The 19,655-nt window shown below is 48.1% G+C and overlaps 1 protein-coding gene across 1 annotated transcript; it reads left to right on the top strand.

The window, feature by feature from the left end:
* The first annotated feature begins 6,083 nt into the window (after positions 1-6,083).
* On the top strand, positions 6,084-13,062 carry LOC130573734 (2-epi-5-epi-valiolone synthase-like). Its single transcript, XM_057366391.1, has 5 exons — positions 6,084-6,350; positions 8,614-9,244; positions 10,833-11,066; positions 11,704-11,956; positions 12,533-13,062. Exons 1-5 carry the CDS (start codon positions 6,178-6,180, stop codon positions 12,670-12,672), a joined length of 1,431 nt encoding a protein of 476 aa, XP_057222374.1. The 5' UTR covers positions 6,084-6,177; the 3' UTR covers positions 12,673-13,062.
* The last annotated feature ends 6,593 nt before the right edge of the window (positions 13,063-19,655 follow it).

The following is a 19,655-nucleotide window of genomic DNA, read 5'->3' as shown; positions in this document are numbered from 1 at the left end:
GTAAAGGCTGTTATTAGAGGGTGGATCCAGACGTGCAGGTTTTCCTCACTCTTCATTTATCCCAGCACGAATTGGATGCAGGGGCTCACTCTCTGAGCCTTCCAGCAATKGCTGTGTGGAGGTTGGTGTTCCCCAGGATCTGCTCCAGCACAGACACTCTCAAAATCAACAAAATCAAAATCCCMAAATCAACTGGGAGAATATCTGCCAAAATTTAGAGTTAAAGCTTTTAGCTGTCACCTCCTCTCGCCCAGGCTGTGGACTCACACATATTTTGCTGTGTATTTGGGTGCACATAACTCTCATTCCTCTTCCCCCACATTTCTGGCATGTTCTAGGCAGAAAATCTAAAACAACACATCCATCCCATCACAGACAAAACACAAAGGCTGCAAAGGAAGATCTGCACCTCTTGCAAGTTGCCATTGCATCCAGGTAAGGGTCCAGTCCAAGAGCAACATCGAGAGCTTTTTGTAAGTAATTGCTGAGCTGTTCAGGCACAYGAGAGTCATTGAGGGCTATTTCTTGGGCTTTGAGAAGGTTCTCAGCAATGTGCCCAGCTGGGGTTTCTGAAATGGAAATTAAAAGGAAGAATAATGATTTTGTAACTGCTCAAATCAGTGGAAGTGGAATTTAGAGTACATAAATACAGGTGTGCTTTTTTAATATATAAATATATATATATACAAAATACAGGTTTTTGAAGGACTATGAAAACAATACTGAAAACCTTTCAAAGCAAAAAAACCTTATACTCCCAATACATTTTTTGTCACATGCACTTTCCCTTTTCCCCCCTCAGAGCTGATTGAGGGTAAGAATGTTTTAAACACATGCATTTTGCTTTTAAATCTCYGAGACAAACACCAAACAACTGCATACAAACCCCATCCCTCCAGGCAGGATTTTCCTTGGAGAAAACAGAACRCTTCCAAAACTGCTCCTGCAGTTTGCCTGAGATAGAAAAGATGCAGAGAACTGTAKAGAGTGAGTGAGAAGAGGACAAATGACATCCCTTTTGCTCCTGWGGCACCAGAAAAATGAAGGGAGACTCTTTACAAGGCATGAGGGACTCTTTACAGGATGAGGGGGAATGGCTTCAGACAGAAAGATTAGATATTAGGAAGAAATTCTGCACTGTGAGGGTGGTGAGACCCTGACTCAGGTTGTCCAGAGAAGCTGTGGCTGCCCCTGGAAATCCCTGGAAATGTCCAAGGCCAGGATGGACAGGGCTTGGAGCAACCTGGGATAGTGGAAGGTGTCCCTGCCCATGGCAGGGGTGGGATGGGATGAATTTTAAGGTCCCTTTCAACCCAAATCATTCTGTGATTCTCTGAATCCATTCTGTGATTTACATCTCCTCCCAGTCTCCAACCATCAGGGGCAGCCTGTACCTCTTCCAGCAGATTTACAARTAATTGCAATTTCAGAAATCACCTTCCCAAAACACTCTGGTTTGACTTCAGCCCATACAAATCGAGAGGACCCACGCTCTTTTTGCAGCATTTTCACCCCCATTGAGGGAGCATCCCGGGCTCTCACTGCACATCTGGAGAATGCAGAATGCACATCTGGAGAATGCACATCTGGAGAATGCACAGCTGGAGAATGCTTGGTCAATGGACACCAAACCAGAGCTTGGGATCAGCTCATCCTCCCTGCCACTCACTCCGAGGCGTTTTGTTAATGTTAAAGGAGATAAAACACGTTTATAACCCATGTCAGCTTCCAGCAATGATCGTGYTATGTCTCAGTAACGGGTTCCCCGTGTCACAGAGGGGAGGAAACAAGCCCGAGCTCAAGTGTTTTGTAATCTGTGTTACAACACCCAGGGTGCTGCAGGGCAGGAGCAGCCCTCCATCCCCGATTATACAACATTTCTGTTTTTTTTTTTTTTGCAGCCTGGCGATGCTTTGTGCCAACAGCAGAGGTCAGAATTGCCCTCGTTTATGCAAGCACCGGACAAGTCGGAGCAGCGCTCGGGCCCGATGCTCTGAGCACTAAGGTGAGCTAAACTTTACGTAAGTGACGCTTTTTTTAAGGTTATTCCACGAAAAAAATGCTTAATTTCAGTGCATTCTTTTACACATAAGTACCACTTTTTTTAAGGTTATTCCATGAAAAAGTGCATCATTTCAGTGCATAATTTTACGCATAAGTACCGCTTTTTTTAAAGGTTATTCCACCAAAAAATGCTTCATTTCAGTGCACAATTTTACACATAAGTACTACTTTTTTAAGGTTATTTCACCAAAAAGTGCTTCATTTCAGTGCACAGTTTTACACAACCCCAGCAAAACTCCTGGATTATATTAAGCACTAAACTGAGTTGCCTGATTGCCTCCCTGTGGCTCTGTGGATGCACACAAATAATCTCTTCCCCTTTYCCGTCTAGCTGAGCATTGTCATCAACRGGAGAAAAGAAAAAGASCTCRCTCAGAGCAAGAAAATGCTGAGAATGGTCCTGAAAGAGCAGGGAAAGGCTGCTTTGAGTCTCCAGCAGTTCCATAAAGAAAAATAAGGTGGCAATTCTTAAAATGGACCATTCTTGCCAGCAGAGGATGGTTCCCAGCAGCTTCCTGGGGAGGTGCTGAGAGCACAGCCAGCCTGATTTAAAACTAAGCTGGATATTAAATTGCAGCTTCTACTCTCTCTGAAATCAGGCACTTTTGGTTCACACCAAAGTCAGGAGGTTGGACATGTGGGACMTCAGTGTSCCTTGAGCAGACAGGCAGTGCAGGRYCATGGAGGGAYCTGCWGTGCCASAAACRAAATTAAAAATCAAAATTGTGCTKGGATGGCACRTTTTAGGTGGGGAAAAGAGGAGGACACTTTAGTGGTTACAGGGGGATGTCCGGGACAAGGCACAGGATTTGGCAAAAACAAAGGAAAGACAGGAGACCAAAAAGACAAAATCTTTGGTTCCCGTTTTTGGGCTGTCCTCATTTCACCTTCCAGCCSTCAGATCTGTTTTGCAGCCCCAGCAGGGCCTTCCAGAAGAGCCCCCGTTCCCAGGCAGGGCAGAGCACGGACTCTGATCCACCTGAGCCCTTTGCTGCCAGACTGCTCGGTGCTCCAGTGCCAAGCGTTTTGGCAGGAGCTGCCCGGTGCTGAGCACTTGGAAATCAGTCTGTTAAACCCTTCCTAAAACGGTTCCAGCCACCACATTCACCACAGGCACCTTGGGCACTGACAGCAGCTCATCACAGCCCTCAGCTCTGCCTTGGTGAGTGAACACATCTGGGCACATCTGGGCACAAGGTGGGCTGGCAGTGTGGCCAAAACCCCGGTGCGTGGCTATCAAACATTGCAGGGGTACAAAGAACAGAAAGAAAAGCTGAATATCCCCAGTGCTCCATTAGGGAGAGGAATTATTAACAAAACAAGCATTGTGATTCATTAGAAATGAGCCACAGCCAAAGCTCTCCAGGCACTGTGGGTGCCCACCACCCCACCTTTCCCTCCTCCTGGGATCATCCTTCTCCCTCCTCCCCAGGTTCCAGACCCATCTCCCGTGCTCAGCCTCTCTCCTCTCCCCAGTTAACCCATCCTCTGCCAAACCACAGATCCTGCAGGTCCCATCTCTGCAGGTTCGGTGGGGAGCCAGCACCGGGGTGTCCCCTCCTGCCATTCCTGGAGCTCCCCACCCCGCACAGGGARTTTACCTGAAGGGCTGTGCATGTTCCTTCTTGTCCCCCGGCCTCAGAGGATGCTGCGGTGCCTCTGCTGCCCCTGCACAGCCCGAGGTCGGTGCTGGGTGCCCTGTGAAGGGACAAAGTCTCCTCCTTCCACCGGAGAAGCTGCGCGGGGAGGATGGCCCCGGGCTGGGGCTGCACCCAAACACCGGCAGCAGGTGAGATCCAACAGCATCTGACATGGAAAAAGCACAACAAAGGAGCCGACTTTTTGCTTTACATAAGGCTAAGTTCACGTCCTTGCCTTGGGAAGCTGCTGGCTCTCAAGGAAGCAATTGGCAGTTTCGTAACCTTCTAGTTACATATCACAGACATGCCCCGGCTAAACCAGCAGGGATGGGGCCAAAAATGTCCCAGGACTCTGAAAACAAAATTATCTACAAGTGGTCTTTAGCCACATGGTCACCACTGCCCYGTGGAGCTGAGCATTGGAGTGACCCCTGCTCTGGGCTCCAGGTCTCTGCCCTGGCTGGAGAAGGTTCTGTCATTTGGGACCAGTTGATCTGCACCCAAAATTGCAGATGCACCCTTGGGAGCATCCAGGGTATCCAAAACCTAAGGTGGTTTGCAGCAGAGCTGGGCAGAAAGGGCTTAATTCCTTAAAGTGAGGAATTAGAGCTCTGGAAGAGCTTTAGGATGGAGCTGAGATGGGCTGGGCATCTCCTTTTCACTCAGATGAAACACCAACTGAAGCCAGCAAGGAAATTTGGATTCCCCCATAACCAGAACAGCATCTTTCACCTCTGGGATGTATCACTTTGGGTTTATTCGGTCAAGAACCAACTTAAAGTACCTGCAAAGTGTGCAGAGAGGGCCCAGGGCTGGGCAGGGAGGTGAGCAGGCTGGGGGAGCTCACACAGGGCTCTTGGCAGCCCCTCTGCAGCACAGAAAGTACAGAGATCTGGCAGTCACTGGTGCTGGCAAGCAGCTGGGCTGTGGAAAGTTAATTTGTCAGCTTCTCAAATGTAACAGAAGACATTTCAGTGCCCCCCAGAATAGAACTGGGGAGTATAAATAGAAAATAAGTAAACGCACATGGTGAAAGAGTAAAAGAAAAGCAAATAAAAGAAATCTCAATGCTGAGTGTGTTGYTATTAATTAAAACAAATAAACAAGATGAAAAGAATGGCCTCCTGGCATACCTAATATTATTCTGTTTCGTGATTTAGTAAACAACAAACTGCATTAGAATTACACTTCCTGCAGAAAGCAATAAAAATTGTGTTTAGATTGGGAGTTAAAATTCAGACAAGTATTTGGTAAACAGGCCTCGAGCTTTAGTGTGCCATCTAATGCACACCCACTGGCTTTGAGGTGACTTTGGGCAAGTTGTTTYACTTCTGGGACTCTGTTTTGTTCTTCTACAGCACGGGGACACCAGGCTATCCCCTTTGCAGAGAGTTTTGCCCTCTGCAGATGAAGCCAGCGGCGAGGATGGGAGTCAGGAGCTGGCCACTGCTGGGAGCAGTGCTGCATGGCTTTAAGATTGCTCTGGTGCCTCTTTCCCAACATAAATTTTGAGATAGATGAAGGTTCCAAAGCGAGTTTGGCTGAAATTAAGCCTTCAAAGCAATGACACAGTCTTGTCCTATGGGTTCCTAAAGACCCGTTTTATTCCTGCCTCTGCTTTTACATCTGCTTTTGGTTTTCTTGATCTTTGTTTCTGAACAAGGACAGCTTTCAGAAACACGGCTGAGAAGGTGGCAAAGATGGGTTTGTGCCTTCAGGCACTGCTGRAGAAATCAAAGGGAGATCTTTCCTGTGCTCAGCACACAGAGCTGCAGGCCAAGGGAATTGTTTGTGTGGCAACSTGAGCCCGGGGCCCTCTGAAAACCCCAGCTGGAAGATCATATGGAAAAGTGAATTGTGCATCCCCCAGTCATGTGGGGATCAAAACTCAGCTCARTGCCTCAAACAGCCCTTCAGGAGATAAATTCCCTCTGATAATTTTTTTAAGCCCACCATAAAAGTTGAAATATATATTATATATATATAGTTTTGTTCCTCAATTCAAGAGAATYCCAGGAATGTGAGCTCAAAAGAGGTTTAACCAGCTGGTATTGATCCCCGTGCTCCTGCTTCTGTCTCATCCCACCAGAGCAGCAGCCWGATCAGAGGCTCTGCTCAGCACAGGAGGCTCCTGAATGATGTGAAGAATCACACCAACCRCCTTTCATAACTTTAGATTTGCTGTAGGGCATCGTGTTGGAAGYTAATGCATGCACTCTTACTGTACCTCTTCAGCATTATAAAACCAGCTGATTACACAACCCCATCCTGGTAGTCACACGTGTCTTCAAAACGCTGCTGCCACCCCAAACGTGCATCCCAGATTAGGTAATCTCGGTTTTGTAAGGAGCGTCTCACATGGAGAGGAGCGCTCCCCTCCCAAAGCCTGGTGACCCTGGAGCCTTTAAAAAGCACCTGGAAGGCACCCAGTGATGGGAGATCTCTGGACAGGGAGATTTCACCTTCTGGAAGCATGCTGGTGTCCGAGGAGCCCTGTGTCCCAGCAGYGCCAGCAGCCACCATGCCCCAGGAGCCGCGGCAGACGGATTTCCAGCTGGTGAGGGTCAAGAGCACATGGTGCCGCRTCAAGAAAGGAGAAGCCCTTTCCAGTGACGAGGACGAGATCACTCTCTCTGAGGCAAAAATGTGAGTATAGGAAGGAGCCTGTGCTGCTCTGCCAGCCCAGCTGGGAAATCTTCTTGGTGGGATGGAAAAACCACCGTGGGTGCCATGGCGGCTCCGACCCGCAATGGCAGAATTACAGAATTGCAGAATTAATTACAGAATTACAGAATTGAATTACAGAATTACAGAATAGTTCAGTCTGGAAGGGATCTTTGAAGGTCTTGATGGGCAGCCCTGTCCAGCCTGACCTGTGGGTACAACCATCCTTGGTACAACTCTCAGTATGGCAGCGCGGGTGGCTGCTGTGCTCCTTGGCACAGCTCTGAGTTACAGAGGGAATTTTATCCACTGCTTCCGTTTTCATAGATGGGAAATTCCTTTAAACTTCTGAAAAGCTTACGTAGGGACATCTGTGTGCTGCMCTTGGGCTCTCCTTCTCCTCTTCTGTGAATCTGTGTGTACAAAATCTCACGGGCAGGCACGGGAGATGGATGGGTTTATAGAGGTGGKCACAGACAAATGGAATAGGTAGGAAAAATAAACTGTCACTGACAGGAGCAAAACCCCTAACACATCTCTCAAACTGCAGAAGCCACCTAGTGCGCTTCAGACAGAGCAGAGAGACAAATTTCCCCCAGGGATACAGATCTTTGCTGATATTACATCTCTCCTGTTAATTATCTTTTAATTACAGGATACTCATTTTCACGAGCACATGGAGCCCCATTCATGGTGCAGATCTTTCTTAATGCAGCTCTGTTTTGCATGTCAGAAGATTTCTAGCCTTTGCCATGCCCAGATTTTGATRGCACAAGTCTGACCCTTCTCTCAGCCAGGTCAGAGGGATCTTCACCAGCACTGGCAGAGGGCAGAGCCCGGGCACGAGCATCACTCAGGCAGAGCAGGACTTTGGCAAACCCAAAACCAGCCTGCTGAACCCCAGTCAATAGAAGGGTGAACCTAGAGCYCAAAAACACCCAGAAAAATCCTCAGCTGGCCTATGCTCCCCCAAGGGCACCTTCAGCCCTGAACTCGCTGTGATTTTCACACAGCAGAGGGGTTGCAGAGGGTCCTGGTTGTGCCATCCAGCACCCGAAGCTGACTCCACCAGCGAATATTCCMAACCTGCTGTCTCTGAGCAGGGTCACCCACCAGAGGTGGATGCACATGCAGTTAAAGCACAGCCATAAGGTGGATATTTGGTGCATAGAAATGTACACAACGATGCTTTTTGCAATACCACACTTGAAAAGCCCAGATGCAATTTTCTGGAAGGTGCAAATCCTCCTGGTTTTCTTTAACAGCTATGAAGGTTAAGGGCAGACTAAGAGACAATTTGGTAAAGAAAGCAGAGAAACATCTACTTCAACCTCTAAGTGAATGCTCAGGCATGTGAAAAGAAATTGGGCATGTAGGGAAATCTGATTATCCCATGAGCCAGCTGCTCACTCAAAAAACAAAACAAAGGCTCACAGAAACTTTCATTTTTTACTGAACTGCAGCTCAAGAAATGGTCTTACATAAAAACCATTTTGCTATTTCTTTCTGCTTGTTTTGTTTTTCCTCTTTTGATTCCCAATTTGGTTTTCCCCTGTCTTGCCCATCCCACAGAAGGAAGGGGTTTAGGGCTGCGCTTTTCACTGGTTTAGATAGATAATAAATTCTGGCTTTTATTTATCCTTGACAATTCAAGCATGGAAAAGTTTCCCAACCCCAAAATAATTTTCTTTTCCTCTCTGGGTGCCTTTCTTGTTTCTATCACACCTATTTCAAGGTAGAGTTCCACTAATTCAGCTAAAACACTGTGGAAACCCTGTTCTGAATGGAGTATAGCACTGTGTATAGATAAGTATAAATTAACTCCTATCACCCAGATATATCATCACAGGATGCTTTGTCCAAAAATTTAGAAAATATTGGCAACCTCYTCTCATCCCCACTCCCTTTTTGGAAGCTGAAATGGTTGGGTTGGGTCTTTTTTTTTAATGTGCTTTCAGCTTCTAGCATGAAAAACGTGTTCCAGCCCTTCTTGGTCGGTATCTTTTTAATGCCAGGTAGGAATTGAGACATTTAATTCATCACTAAGACCTTGGAGAGCTTCTCCATGTATGAAATTTTTGAGCCCTGAGTCCCAGGAGGGTGTTCCACCCTCAGCCCTGCAGTGCACGGGCAGGAGACTCCACATTTTTCACCTCCCAGCTACATCCTTAAACCAGCTCAGACACGCAAAGGTCAGAACAGGAATACACTGATTCCAAACCGTGTTTTTCTGATCCTTTGCCAGAGGTGAGTGCGTCTCCGAAGGCGGGATTTCCTGGATCATCGAAGCTCCCATCTATTTTTGCTACAAAGTAGTAGAAACCTACAACATTCTGGAGCCCTCTAACAGCACCCTGCTCTGGGGTCACCTCACCGACCCCCAGCAGGCAGAGCTCGCTGCCAGCAAGAAGAAATTGCGGCGCTTCATCGTCATCGACGAGGTGGTCGACAAACTTTACGGCACCAAAGTCAGAGAATACTTCGAGGAGAACAACGTSCAGCACAAAATCCTCGCCCTGCCCACCACCGAAGAAACCAAATCCATGGACTTGGTGCTGAASATCTTGCACGAGGTGCAGAAGTTCAGCCTGGACCGGCGCACGGAGCCCATCATCGCCATCGGGGGCGGCGTGTGCCTGGACATCGTGGGCTTGGCCGCGTCGCTCTACCGCAGACGCACCCCCTACATTCGGGTCCCCACCACCCTCCTGTCCTACGTGGATGCCAGCGTGGGGGCCAAGAATGGGGTCAACTTCCTGCAGTGCAAGAACAAGCTCGGGGGATACACCCCRCCCGTGGCGAGTTTCCTGGACAGGTCCTTCATCCAGAGCATCCCTCGGCGGCACATCTCCAACGGCCTCGGGGAGATCTTAAAGGTATGAACTTCACTGAGTGGTTTGGGTCAGAAGGGACTTTTGGTCCCCTATTGGTCCCCCCCTATTGGTCCCCTATTGGTTCCCTATTTTGGTCCCCTATTGGAACCCTATTGGTTTCAATATCTCTGCAATAAGCAGGGACACCTTTCACTAGGTCAGGTTGCTCAAGCCCCATTCAACACATCATTGAATATTTCCAGGGATGGGGCAYACACCACTCCTCTGAAAAACCTGTCCCAGTGTTTCACCACCCCCMTTGTAAAAAATTTCTTCCTCAAAACTGGCCTGAATCTACCTTCTCCCAGTTTAAACCACTATCCCGTGTTCTATCACAACAGGCCCTACCAAAAGTCTGCCCTCATCTTTCTTACAAGCCCTTTTTAGGCATTGAAAAGTAAAATGTGCAGCAGCATCCATGGCACTGAAAAAACAACTTAGAGAAATCGAGGTAGGCCATCAATGCTGCAAAGGGACTTTTAACTCTCATTGAGTCCATACAATATTTTTTACAGCTGCTGAATTTATTAGAATATCCCTTACACTCAGTGTCCAGTGCTAACCATGAGGAGGAAATGCCAAAACTCACAGCCAGATGGAGACACAGCAAAAAACAGGCAAGAAAAGCCTCATCTTTCCACGGAGGCTGATCCATAACACTCTGTAATGAACTCCTGGCAGAGAATCTGAGGCTCATTATACTGGGGATTAATAATCTGCAAGATCATTTGCACCTACCTCACTGGGTATGTCGAGTGTGGTCAATCAATCTCCCGCGAGGCAAATTCTGCTTCTAAAATTACCTGGAAAGTGCACAGTAAATGGCTTTATGTCTGGAGAGCTTTGGAAACTTTTGATAAAGCAGAGTTCAAGCTATTAAAGTGTATTAGAGATGAGTTCATCAGCAGCAATTTTCAGTGCTTGCACCGTAAGAAATCCCCAGGATATCTGGAGGTTTCTGGCAGGCACTGTGAAACCCTCAGGTCACCATTCCCCACTGCAGGAGGGGGCCAATGCCTGAGTCAGAGGGGAAAAAATATTCTTCTAACAAGGAAATCACTTCTAAACCTTCATATTCTCCACATTGAAATGTCTTCCTCTCTTCCATCACCCAAAGAGAAAATCCAAGGATTCAATGAGAGCTGTCCTGGGGTTGGCCACCAATCTCCCTGTCCTGAGGGTGGCCACCACCCAGTCTCGAGTTTCTTTCCAGGCTCACAAACAACCAAATCTCATTCCAAACCACTTGCTGGGCTATAGGGAGCATTAGTAAACCCCCAGCACAGGCAGAGATGCCCAGAATCAGGGGAATTTGCACACCAGTGTTTCTATCACTCTGCCATTTCACTCAGCAGTGCTGGCACTGTGTGACACCAGCAGGTCACATCCCACAGGGACCTGCTGAACAYACCCCAAATGCATTTGTGCTGGCCAGGAACTGTGTCTGCAGAAACACCTTCTCAGCTTACAGGGGTAGAACTTGTCCATGTTCCACACATGCAGGTGTTCCTGTGCTAGCGAATAAAAAATGTTATTGCAGTCCAGTCTACTGATAATTATCCTTAATTACCTCTCTTGTTTTTTGTCTTAGATGGCCCTCATGAAACACAAAGGGCTGTTTGACCTGCTCAAGAGCCATGGAAAATACCTGCTGGACACCAAATTCCAGTCCTGCAATGGCCTTGCTGACCACGGGGACGCTGCGCTGCAGACCACCAGGATTGCCATTGAAACCATGCTGGAAGAGCTGGCYCCCAACCTCTGGGAGGATGACCTGGACAGACTGGTGGATTTTGGCCACCTCATCAGCCCAGAGCTGGAAATGGTGAGTGACAGACTTTATATTGTGACATCCACTTCAAATATAAAACAAAAAAAATTTAGTGGGCAGCATGAAAAGGATGTTTCTCTCAGCTCCTTTTGTGCAAAGGAGATGAGGGAAACTCCAGATTTGCAATGCTACCMCAGATCACCCAACACACCAGCCTGGTGTCCAAGGGACCCCTGCCCATTTCCCCCACACTTCCACCCATTTCCAATTCAGAGCTCAGACCAGTTGTTCTTACTGGGCTTTTAGTGAAGCACAAAGACAGCCAGATTTCAGCGGAGCTGCTAGAAATTACCAACGTGAGCTGTGACAGCACAAAGGCATGGAGACCACAGCCCATATTCCTGGGGAGAGATTGCCATTGAGGAATGAGGGGGGAAAACTTAGACCTTATCCAACATTCAGAGCCCTTTCCTTCATTGCATGGTGCTCCATCAGTGATTTAGATCCYGGATCCCTATGGGAGATTTTAGCTGCAATTAATCCCGTGTAAAACAGATCATCCTAGCACCCCATAAATCACAAGACGCCAACATCCATCAGCCACAGTGAGTCAAACATTGATTTTCAGGGATGCTTTCAGAACCAAACCCTACTTGTTTCCTATTTGCCACCCACCTGTGCTGTGTTGCAGAGGGTTCTGCCGTCGCTGATGCACGGGGAGGCCGTCAACGTGGACATGGCGTTCATGACGTACGTGGCGCACGCTCGGGGGCTGCTGGGCGCCGAGGAGAAGGAGCAGATTCTGCAGTGCATGCGGGGTCTGGAGCTGCCCCTGTGGCACCGGGGCTGCAGTTGGGCCCTGATCCAGAGAGCCCTTCGGGAGCGCCTGAGACAYGGCGGGGGCCAGCCCCGAATGCCCCTGCCCACCGGGCTCGGCGTGGCAGGTACTGACCAGACCCTAAAGCGATATCCCAAAAACGCGCTCTGTGCTCTGCAGATGGGCATTTCTCCTGCTCTTTGTCACACCCTGATAAACCCATCGAGAGACAGGATCCCTCGTGTGTACAAGTCCCAGAACTCCATTAAGGAGTTCATCATAATTGCATGATGATTAACCAATTCGCCTTGCAAAGGTAAATGCAGTGTTCTGGCAGACAAACCAGCAAGGGCAAAAGAGAAAAACAATTCCTTTGTTATACCTGAAAGGTTTTGTTAAACAGTCCCTGGCAAAAGGAATTTAACATATTACTACGCCTAGAACTAATACTTGCAAACTAAATAATATTGATTTGATATCTGGGATGAAATACTTCTACTTATAAGATTTAGAAATAAAACGTAACCAGCCCCCAGCACAGAAGCACTGCAGAGGCCCAGGCTGGGATCTCTGGCATCAGTTCCCATTCACACCATTTCTGTGAAGCTCCGTTTCTACACACAAGGCAACAGGCTCTCACCAGTGTGTGCAGGCAGGAAAAGCTCCTCTGGATCTCGCATTAACCACAACTCTTGTTTTCCAGAGATATTCAACGACACCAGTGAAGAGACCCTGCAGAGAGCATACGAGCTGTGGGTCAGGGACTGCAAGACAGTGCTGGAGGAAGAGCTGCAAACCCAAGGAGATGCTTCTGCCCCAGGCCTGAGCTGTGTGCCACTCTAAGTTAGTGGGCAGAACTCAATTTTTGAACAAGATAAATCCAGAAGCACCCATGAAACTGCACACACCCCAGAGCTGCGTGGAACAAGCAGAATATTGGCATYTGACCTGATTTACCTTTTTCAATTGCTTTGTTTGAAAGGGAATCTATTATTGCCCGAGAAGTGATTGCTCACAAGTGAAATCACCAGGTGCCTGCAGTGTAGTTCAGAGCAAGCTGTCTTCCTTCAGGGAGTGTGAGCAGGATTATTCATTTATTTAGTTAATCCAAGCTGGGAACTGCCATGGTTGTCCCACCATTGCAGGTGTAGCTGACTCACAGACCATGGCACCATGCAAAATCTCTATGCTATATAAAGTATTTAAAGTAGGTTATCTCCTTCACTGATTTTTTTTTTTCCTTCATGCTGTTCTTCTTGTTTTCTCCCATTGGAAAGAGCAAAAAAAGCAGCTCATCTGCCAGCCTTTGCACCCAGTGCAAGGGAATGACACACTCTTGGTTTTTCTTCACACACTCCGATTTGGGGCTCCAYCACAAGTCACAGATGAGTGAATTTCAGTGGGGGTTGTATTTTGGCAGCACAGCAGCCCTTTGCCATGCTGGCCAGTCTCCTCTTGCTGCCCAAATGTGCAGGATGGTTTCAGTGTGGAGCCCCTGCATGGCATCCGTGTGACAAACAGACAGCACAGTTTGCAGCACTCCAGCCTGACAACAAATCTGRGCTCCTGGAAATGTCACAGAACCCCCTGGTGACCCCACATCTGCCACAGGGCTCCTCATACCTTCAGCCCCTGGCTCCTTTCCCATCTCGGCCCTCTCTGGTTAGATAAAGCCAGCTGGGAAAACCAAGAGAAATCAGAGGATTCCAGGCAAGTTCATCATCTTCCAGCAGCCTCAGGGTCTGGATCCTGAGCAGATTATATAAATGGATGCTGATGGTGAAAAACGTGAAAGCAATGCCATCCTTCTCCCTGGAGGTCAAATCAAAGGAGTTGCAATCAACAAACAGCCTTTGAATTATTTACAGCATTGTTTGTTTTTTCCCCCGGTTGTTTTTTGGTTTTTTTTTTGTGCGGACGTGCTGGCTTCTGTTTTGCTAAAGCAATAAAAGCGACTAAAATTGAAAAACTTCTGAAAGAATGATTGCATTCCTGCCATCTGAGTACATTTGCATGTGCTTGAGGGGCAGAGAGGGACTGGAGAAGTGAGGCACAGAGCTGACACCATAAATCCCCTTTGAGCCTGGGGAAGATGTGCTTAAAACTGCACASAAAGCCCTCCTCAGCCTTCTCCAGAGCAGGGCATCTCTCCAGGGTTTCACAGAGGGTACTGACTTACCAAGAAGGTTCAGAACTTCCTCAGAGCCACAACTTCTWAGAAACAAACCCCTAATTCCCAGAGTTAAACCTGCCTGGGGCTGRGGATATCAGTGAGCTCGTGTCCCTTTTCCAGAGCAGCAAACTCGTTCAGAGGGCTCCTGACAGCAGCCACTGTGAGGGAAGGGCATCCCTGCTGCTCTCAGGGACCCAGCAGCTCCAGCTTTGCTGGAACAGAGCAGGGGAGGGCTCAGGAGTGTCTGAGGGGATGGTCAGAGGGTGGACAAGGCTCTGGTCAGTGGTGCCCACCAACAGGACAAGGAACACAGGCAAAAGCTGATGCACAGGAGGTTCTATCTGAATTTGAGGAWGAACTTCTTCACTGTGCAGTGACCACACATGGGAACAGATTGTCCAGAGAGGCTGGGGAGGGTCCTCACTGGGAACATTCCAGAACCATCTGGACACCACCCTGTGCCCTGTGCTCTGAGATGACCCTTCTTGAGAATGGAGGCTGGAGCAGAGGACCCGCTGTGGTTTCTTCCATACTGAAACATTCTGTGACCCCAAATTTTTGGGAGTGTGAGAGAGCCCCAAGGACAGCAGTGTGAGGGGCAAAGGTGCTGAGAGCCATGGAATGTTGTGCTGATGACCTGGGCAYGCTCACAAAGTAGTTTCACTCTCTCCAGCAGCTGTGTGGGCCWTTTTTCACACCAGATAAATGACCTAGAAATGAATAAAGCTCAGGATCATCATCTGKGATAATCCCAAACCTGTGTCCTACTCCCATCCACCTCCGTGCAGGAGGTACAATACAAACATCAACCTGAGTTATTTCAAATGTCCAGGGAGAGAATCCCAGGAGCCCAAAGGCATTCACTCCGTTTTAGCAGAATACAGGTGAATTGAACTAAAAACAGTCACAAAACCACACTACACATTAAAATCCCAGGACCCAGGGATTAAAAGCACCCAGGACCGATGTGTTTTTGGTGGCAGTGACCTGGCTGTGGGTCACCTGCAGCCATCCCCCCAGGCTGGCTTTGCCTCTGCCTTCAGAAGYCAGTGGTTGTGTCTGTGACAACACACCCAAGGAGCTGCAGCACAATTAGGACTGAAAAGTGAACACATGATTATTATTATTTTTTTTACCCTCCCTTCTGCTGTGGGTGACAGAACACAATCAGCCCCTGACGTGCTTGGTTGCCTGGTAGCAGACAGGCACATTTTTAATTATATACTAAAATATGCTAAAGAACATAAAACGGCTGCGTGACTAATATGTGTGTATCGAGAAAGGCACATGACAGCAGCAAAATTGCTTCAGTGTCTGATAAAAAGTGCCTCTGCCAGGCTTGTCATCAAAAGATCAAGGGAAAGGGGTGGAAAGTATTATTAATAAAACAGTGACTTTTTAAAATACCCCTCATTGTTTGAGGTGCATTTTTTTTTAATGTCTAGCATGAATTTAATTCTTTTCCATTTATTCAGCTCTCATTTAGTTCCTGCTTTTTCAAGCAGAAGTATTATATTAGACCTAAAATCTCTGCTTATTCCCTCATGACRCATTACTCCAAAGAGAAAAGCGGAAAGTCCCAAATGGGTCCTTGCAGGGCAAGTTCTCCCGGGATTTGTTTGAACAAAATTACTTTAGTGGTCAGAGAATAAGGAATTATTTTATTATTTACATGTGCCAAAGTAATTATTTTTGCATCAACCTGTTCTATAAGCTGCTTTTTTTCAGGGACAAAAAAAGAGAAATATTAATAAAGTCCCTTTCAACCCAAACCAGTCTGTGATTSTGTGGTTCTGGAATAGATAAAAGGGTATCAATSCAGTTATCACTTGTGCCCAGTGAGTACATTCAGTGTACTCAGTGTAAAGTGAGAATTAGGTCTTGAAGACATTAAAAGATTGTGACTRAATGTATTTAAAGTGGCTGAGCACAACAGCAACTGCCTCCTACAACACAGCACCTGCTCACCTGCCCGWCTGGAGCTGACAGCTCTGCTGTGARGGACACRCTGCATCCAGAGAAAACCATCCAAAAAGGACATAATTCAGTCCCAACTCGCCTTGGAGAGGGTGGGTTTGCTGTCCTGGGCTGGGATGGAGCACAGGCAGCACCACGGGGATCTGCTGCTGGCAGGGACACAGCCCCACAAGAGTGTGCTGTTCCCACTCTTTTCATTCGTGTCTCACTCCTGCTGCTCACGGAGGAAAGGCAGCAGGAGCAGGGAGCTCTGGAGAGGCACTGCAGAACACCAGAGCAGGTTTGAGCAGCAGCAGAGCCCCCAGAGCACAGTGTCCCATCCACCAAAGCCAGCTTGAGACATTCCACAGTGTGTKCATCAACCCATGGTGACATTTATACATGTGTTAAAGAACAATYGATATTTAGATGCTTGGTATATAAATATTTTTACGTCCTGGCCCTTCCTGCTGACCACAGCAGCCTTCTCCTTGCCTTGCAGAGCTCTTGGCCAGCACCAACACAAAGGGGTTCAGCACAGGAAACATCGCTTCCCTCTGATCCCAGAGCACAATGCCTGTTACGAGAGTCATTCCCAAAAACTGAGCTGGACAAGGAGAAGATCCAAGGAAGGATCAGCCTCAGGTCACGGGCACATCAGGGGTGGTGTTCAGTGCACAAACATTTGACCTGCAAGGCAGCATCCTGTCAAGCCTCACTGATTTTAATGATCAGGAACACTTTTTCAAGCCATTCCCCTGCAACTTTCCACCAAGTGCATTTCAAAGGAGCTGCAGCAACAGCACAGGGCAACTTTCAGTGCTGAGACCATCCCCAGACATGAGAGCAAAAGGAGCAGCAGTGACCCCAGCGGGGCAGAGCAATGAGCACCTCCCTCCCGGCATCGGGAGCTCGCCTGGAAGGAAAGCACCGCAAGGTGACAGTGGCAGTGTCCTGCTGTGCCACCACACCACAGCCCCACAGCCCCAAAGCCCAGCAAAACAGACCCACCACACATGGCTGGACTTATTTTTGATATCTGCTCTCTCACCCTGCACAGAATTTTTCAGGCTTGTCCAAAGAAACTGAAAAGCTTCTAAGCAGAGCTGCCACCAGCCCTTAGTGACACAGAGCTGCTGCCTGCAGCCAATATCCCCACGATGGGCGCAATCCCTGCTCCTCCTGGGTTCTCCAACCCAAACAAAACCTCTGAGTGCTCCCACCCACAGCAAGAAATTCACTCCAAACTGACCACAAAACAACAACTGACCGCTAAAAGCAAAGTCCAAACACATCTAGGAACTCCAGCTTAAATTAGAAATTTTATCCTAGGCTGCCGATAAACAAATTTTCTGATGCAGTACTACTACAGTCTAATACTAAACTTAAGTTCTAAAGAAATTACATTGCAAAACCTGCTGGAAACTGTTTTTGTGCACATTTTGTGCACTCACAAGCTTTTACTCAAGTATCCTCCACAGAGAGTCAGATATTCTTTTGCTGGGTTGGTTTTTAAATTGAGCTGCTGATTTTAAATTCAACTGAATTGGGTATTTACTGCTCCTAACAGGTATCAGGATTTCAAGACACGGCTCAAATTCAATACTTCTGTTTGTATTCAGGGCTCAACACTCAATAACCCCCACAATGCTGCAGCAAGGCTCACTGAGTGGGAACTCAGCGCTGTGAGCACAGGAAGCCAAAGGCTGTGGAAGAACAGCAGAAAGGATGAGAGCAACGGAGACAGGGAGAAACAATGAAAATGGGAGACACAACAAAACTGCAGCGGTTCCTGAGCAGCAGAAGGCATGAGGAGCTGTTTGTGTGCTGGGGGAGAGAGGCTTGGGAGGAGGGAGCAGAGGGAGAGCAGGGATCCTGGAGAAGGGGGTGAGATGGTGTGTGGGACTCTGGGGACCTTGTAGAGGTGACAAAAGGGGCAAAAGGCCCCACAGAGGGGAGCACAGGGCAGCTGGGGGCTGTGAGAGGCAGGGAGGGAGGGAGGCAAACGACAAGAACCCACGGGAGGGGACAAAGGCAATGACATTTTACCACATYCAYCTGTTTTATTCCTTACTCTGGACCRTAATCCGTGGGTCYTTCCACCTSGGGGTGCATTTGCATTTTTGAGCTGTAGGTTCATTGCTCTGTGTGACACAAACACAACTGGACAGCTCTGGTGGARCCCAGGATGCCAACCAACACCAGGTCAGGGACATGGACACATCCACAGACACAGAAGCACTGCAGGGACTTCAAAGGCACAGGAGAACAAGATCCACTCACATGGAAAACGAGGGACTTACACAGATGTATGTGAAAAACCAAATGCTTTAATCCATCTATCAAGAACAACAGTTCAAATTATTTCATTGGATACATTAATATTGATCCATAATTTACAGTGCTATGGACCATACACAAATTATTGCTGCAGTCAACAGCAGATGAATATCAACATTACAGTACCAAGCATCATAGCAAGAGGCAGTAATTAATGTCACTTTTTCAAGAAATATAGGTATTTATACTATTATCAACATCAGCTTCCCCCCCAGTGCATTTTATGTCAAACAACATAAATGTAAGTGCATTATTTTGTGCTTTGTGCTTTCCTTATGTACCTTCTTTTTGCTTTTACAGGTTGTAAGAGTTAAATATTGCTTTATAGGCCAAAAGCAGAAAGGAAGAACTCCATGGTACTCTGCACGTCCCTGCCTGTGGCCAAGTGAGACTCGGTCAGTTTGTCCAGGGAAGCCACCCCTGCCCAGGGTCACACCAGGCTGGGCAACAGCTTCTGTCCATGTCACTGCAGAGTCCGTGCCAAACCCTGCCCTGTGCCACCAACCCTGCAAATGTCACAGCACACCCTCCACGGGCAAAGACACCTCCCATTAGCACCCACCCTGTGGTGTCTGTGTCACCCAGAGGTGTCCCCGCTGCAGTGTCACCGTCCCAAGGGTGGGCAGGGCTGTCACCTCAGGAACCACGGGGCGAAGGGTGAGCAGGGCACAGCCAAGTTCTGTGTCACCCCAAAACACAAAGTGTGGGAGCACACAGACATCTGCCAAGGAACCCAGCTCCTGATGGAATGGCTGGCCTCCAATCCTAACTCACCTCCACACAGCACGTGGCCAAAAATCACAAACCATGGCCGTCAGAGAGTACCAGTGATTTCACATAAGCTTGAAAAATATTAATATACCACAGTCTAGACTTGAATTCCTGAATGCCCAGGGCAGGCACCAAACCAAAAGCCTCACTCAATACATTCAGTGGTTCTCAGTTACTCCACCCCAGCACGCACACCCTGATTTGTGGTACCGACGCTGCAGAGCTGTCCCATGTGCTGGGAAAGGGCAGTGCAGCCCTGTTACAGCTACAGACGTTTTCTACAGCCCTGATTCTCCTACCTGGCACCCCAACCTGCACCCCCATACTCAACTGGGAGCTATGACACAGCAGGGACTGGGATTCCCTGCCCCAGGACCAYGGTGACCACAGCCCATCCTGCAAAATCCCAGCTCCTGCCTGGGCCACAGCTTCTCTACCCCAGGAAAGACACGTTCCCAAAAGTCTGGGGCTTGGGGCGAGAGGCATCATTGCATCCTAACCCCAGCTGCTCCTTCAAAAACTGGAAAAGAAAGGAATAAAATCCACAACCTGGTGGTTGCATCAACACTAACACACAGCTAGCTGG

Source organism: Malurus melanocephalus, unplaced genomic scaffold, assembly GCF_030028575.1.
Source record: "Malurus melanocephalus ecotype Western Australia unplaced genomic scaffold, MMel_1.1 scaffold_64, whole genome shotgun sequence".
Classification (NCBI taxonomy): Eukaryota; Metazoa; Chordata; class Aves; order Passeriformes; family Maluridae; genus Malurus; species Malurus melanocephalus.
This window is presented reverse-complemented; position numbering and strand designations above follow the sequence as displayed.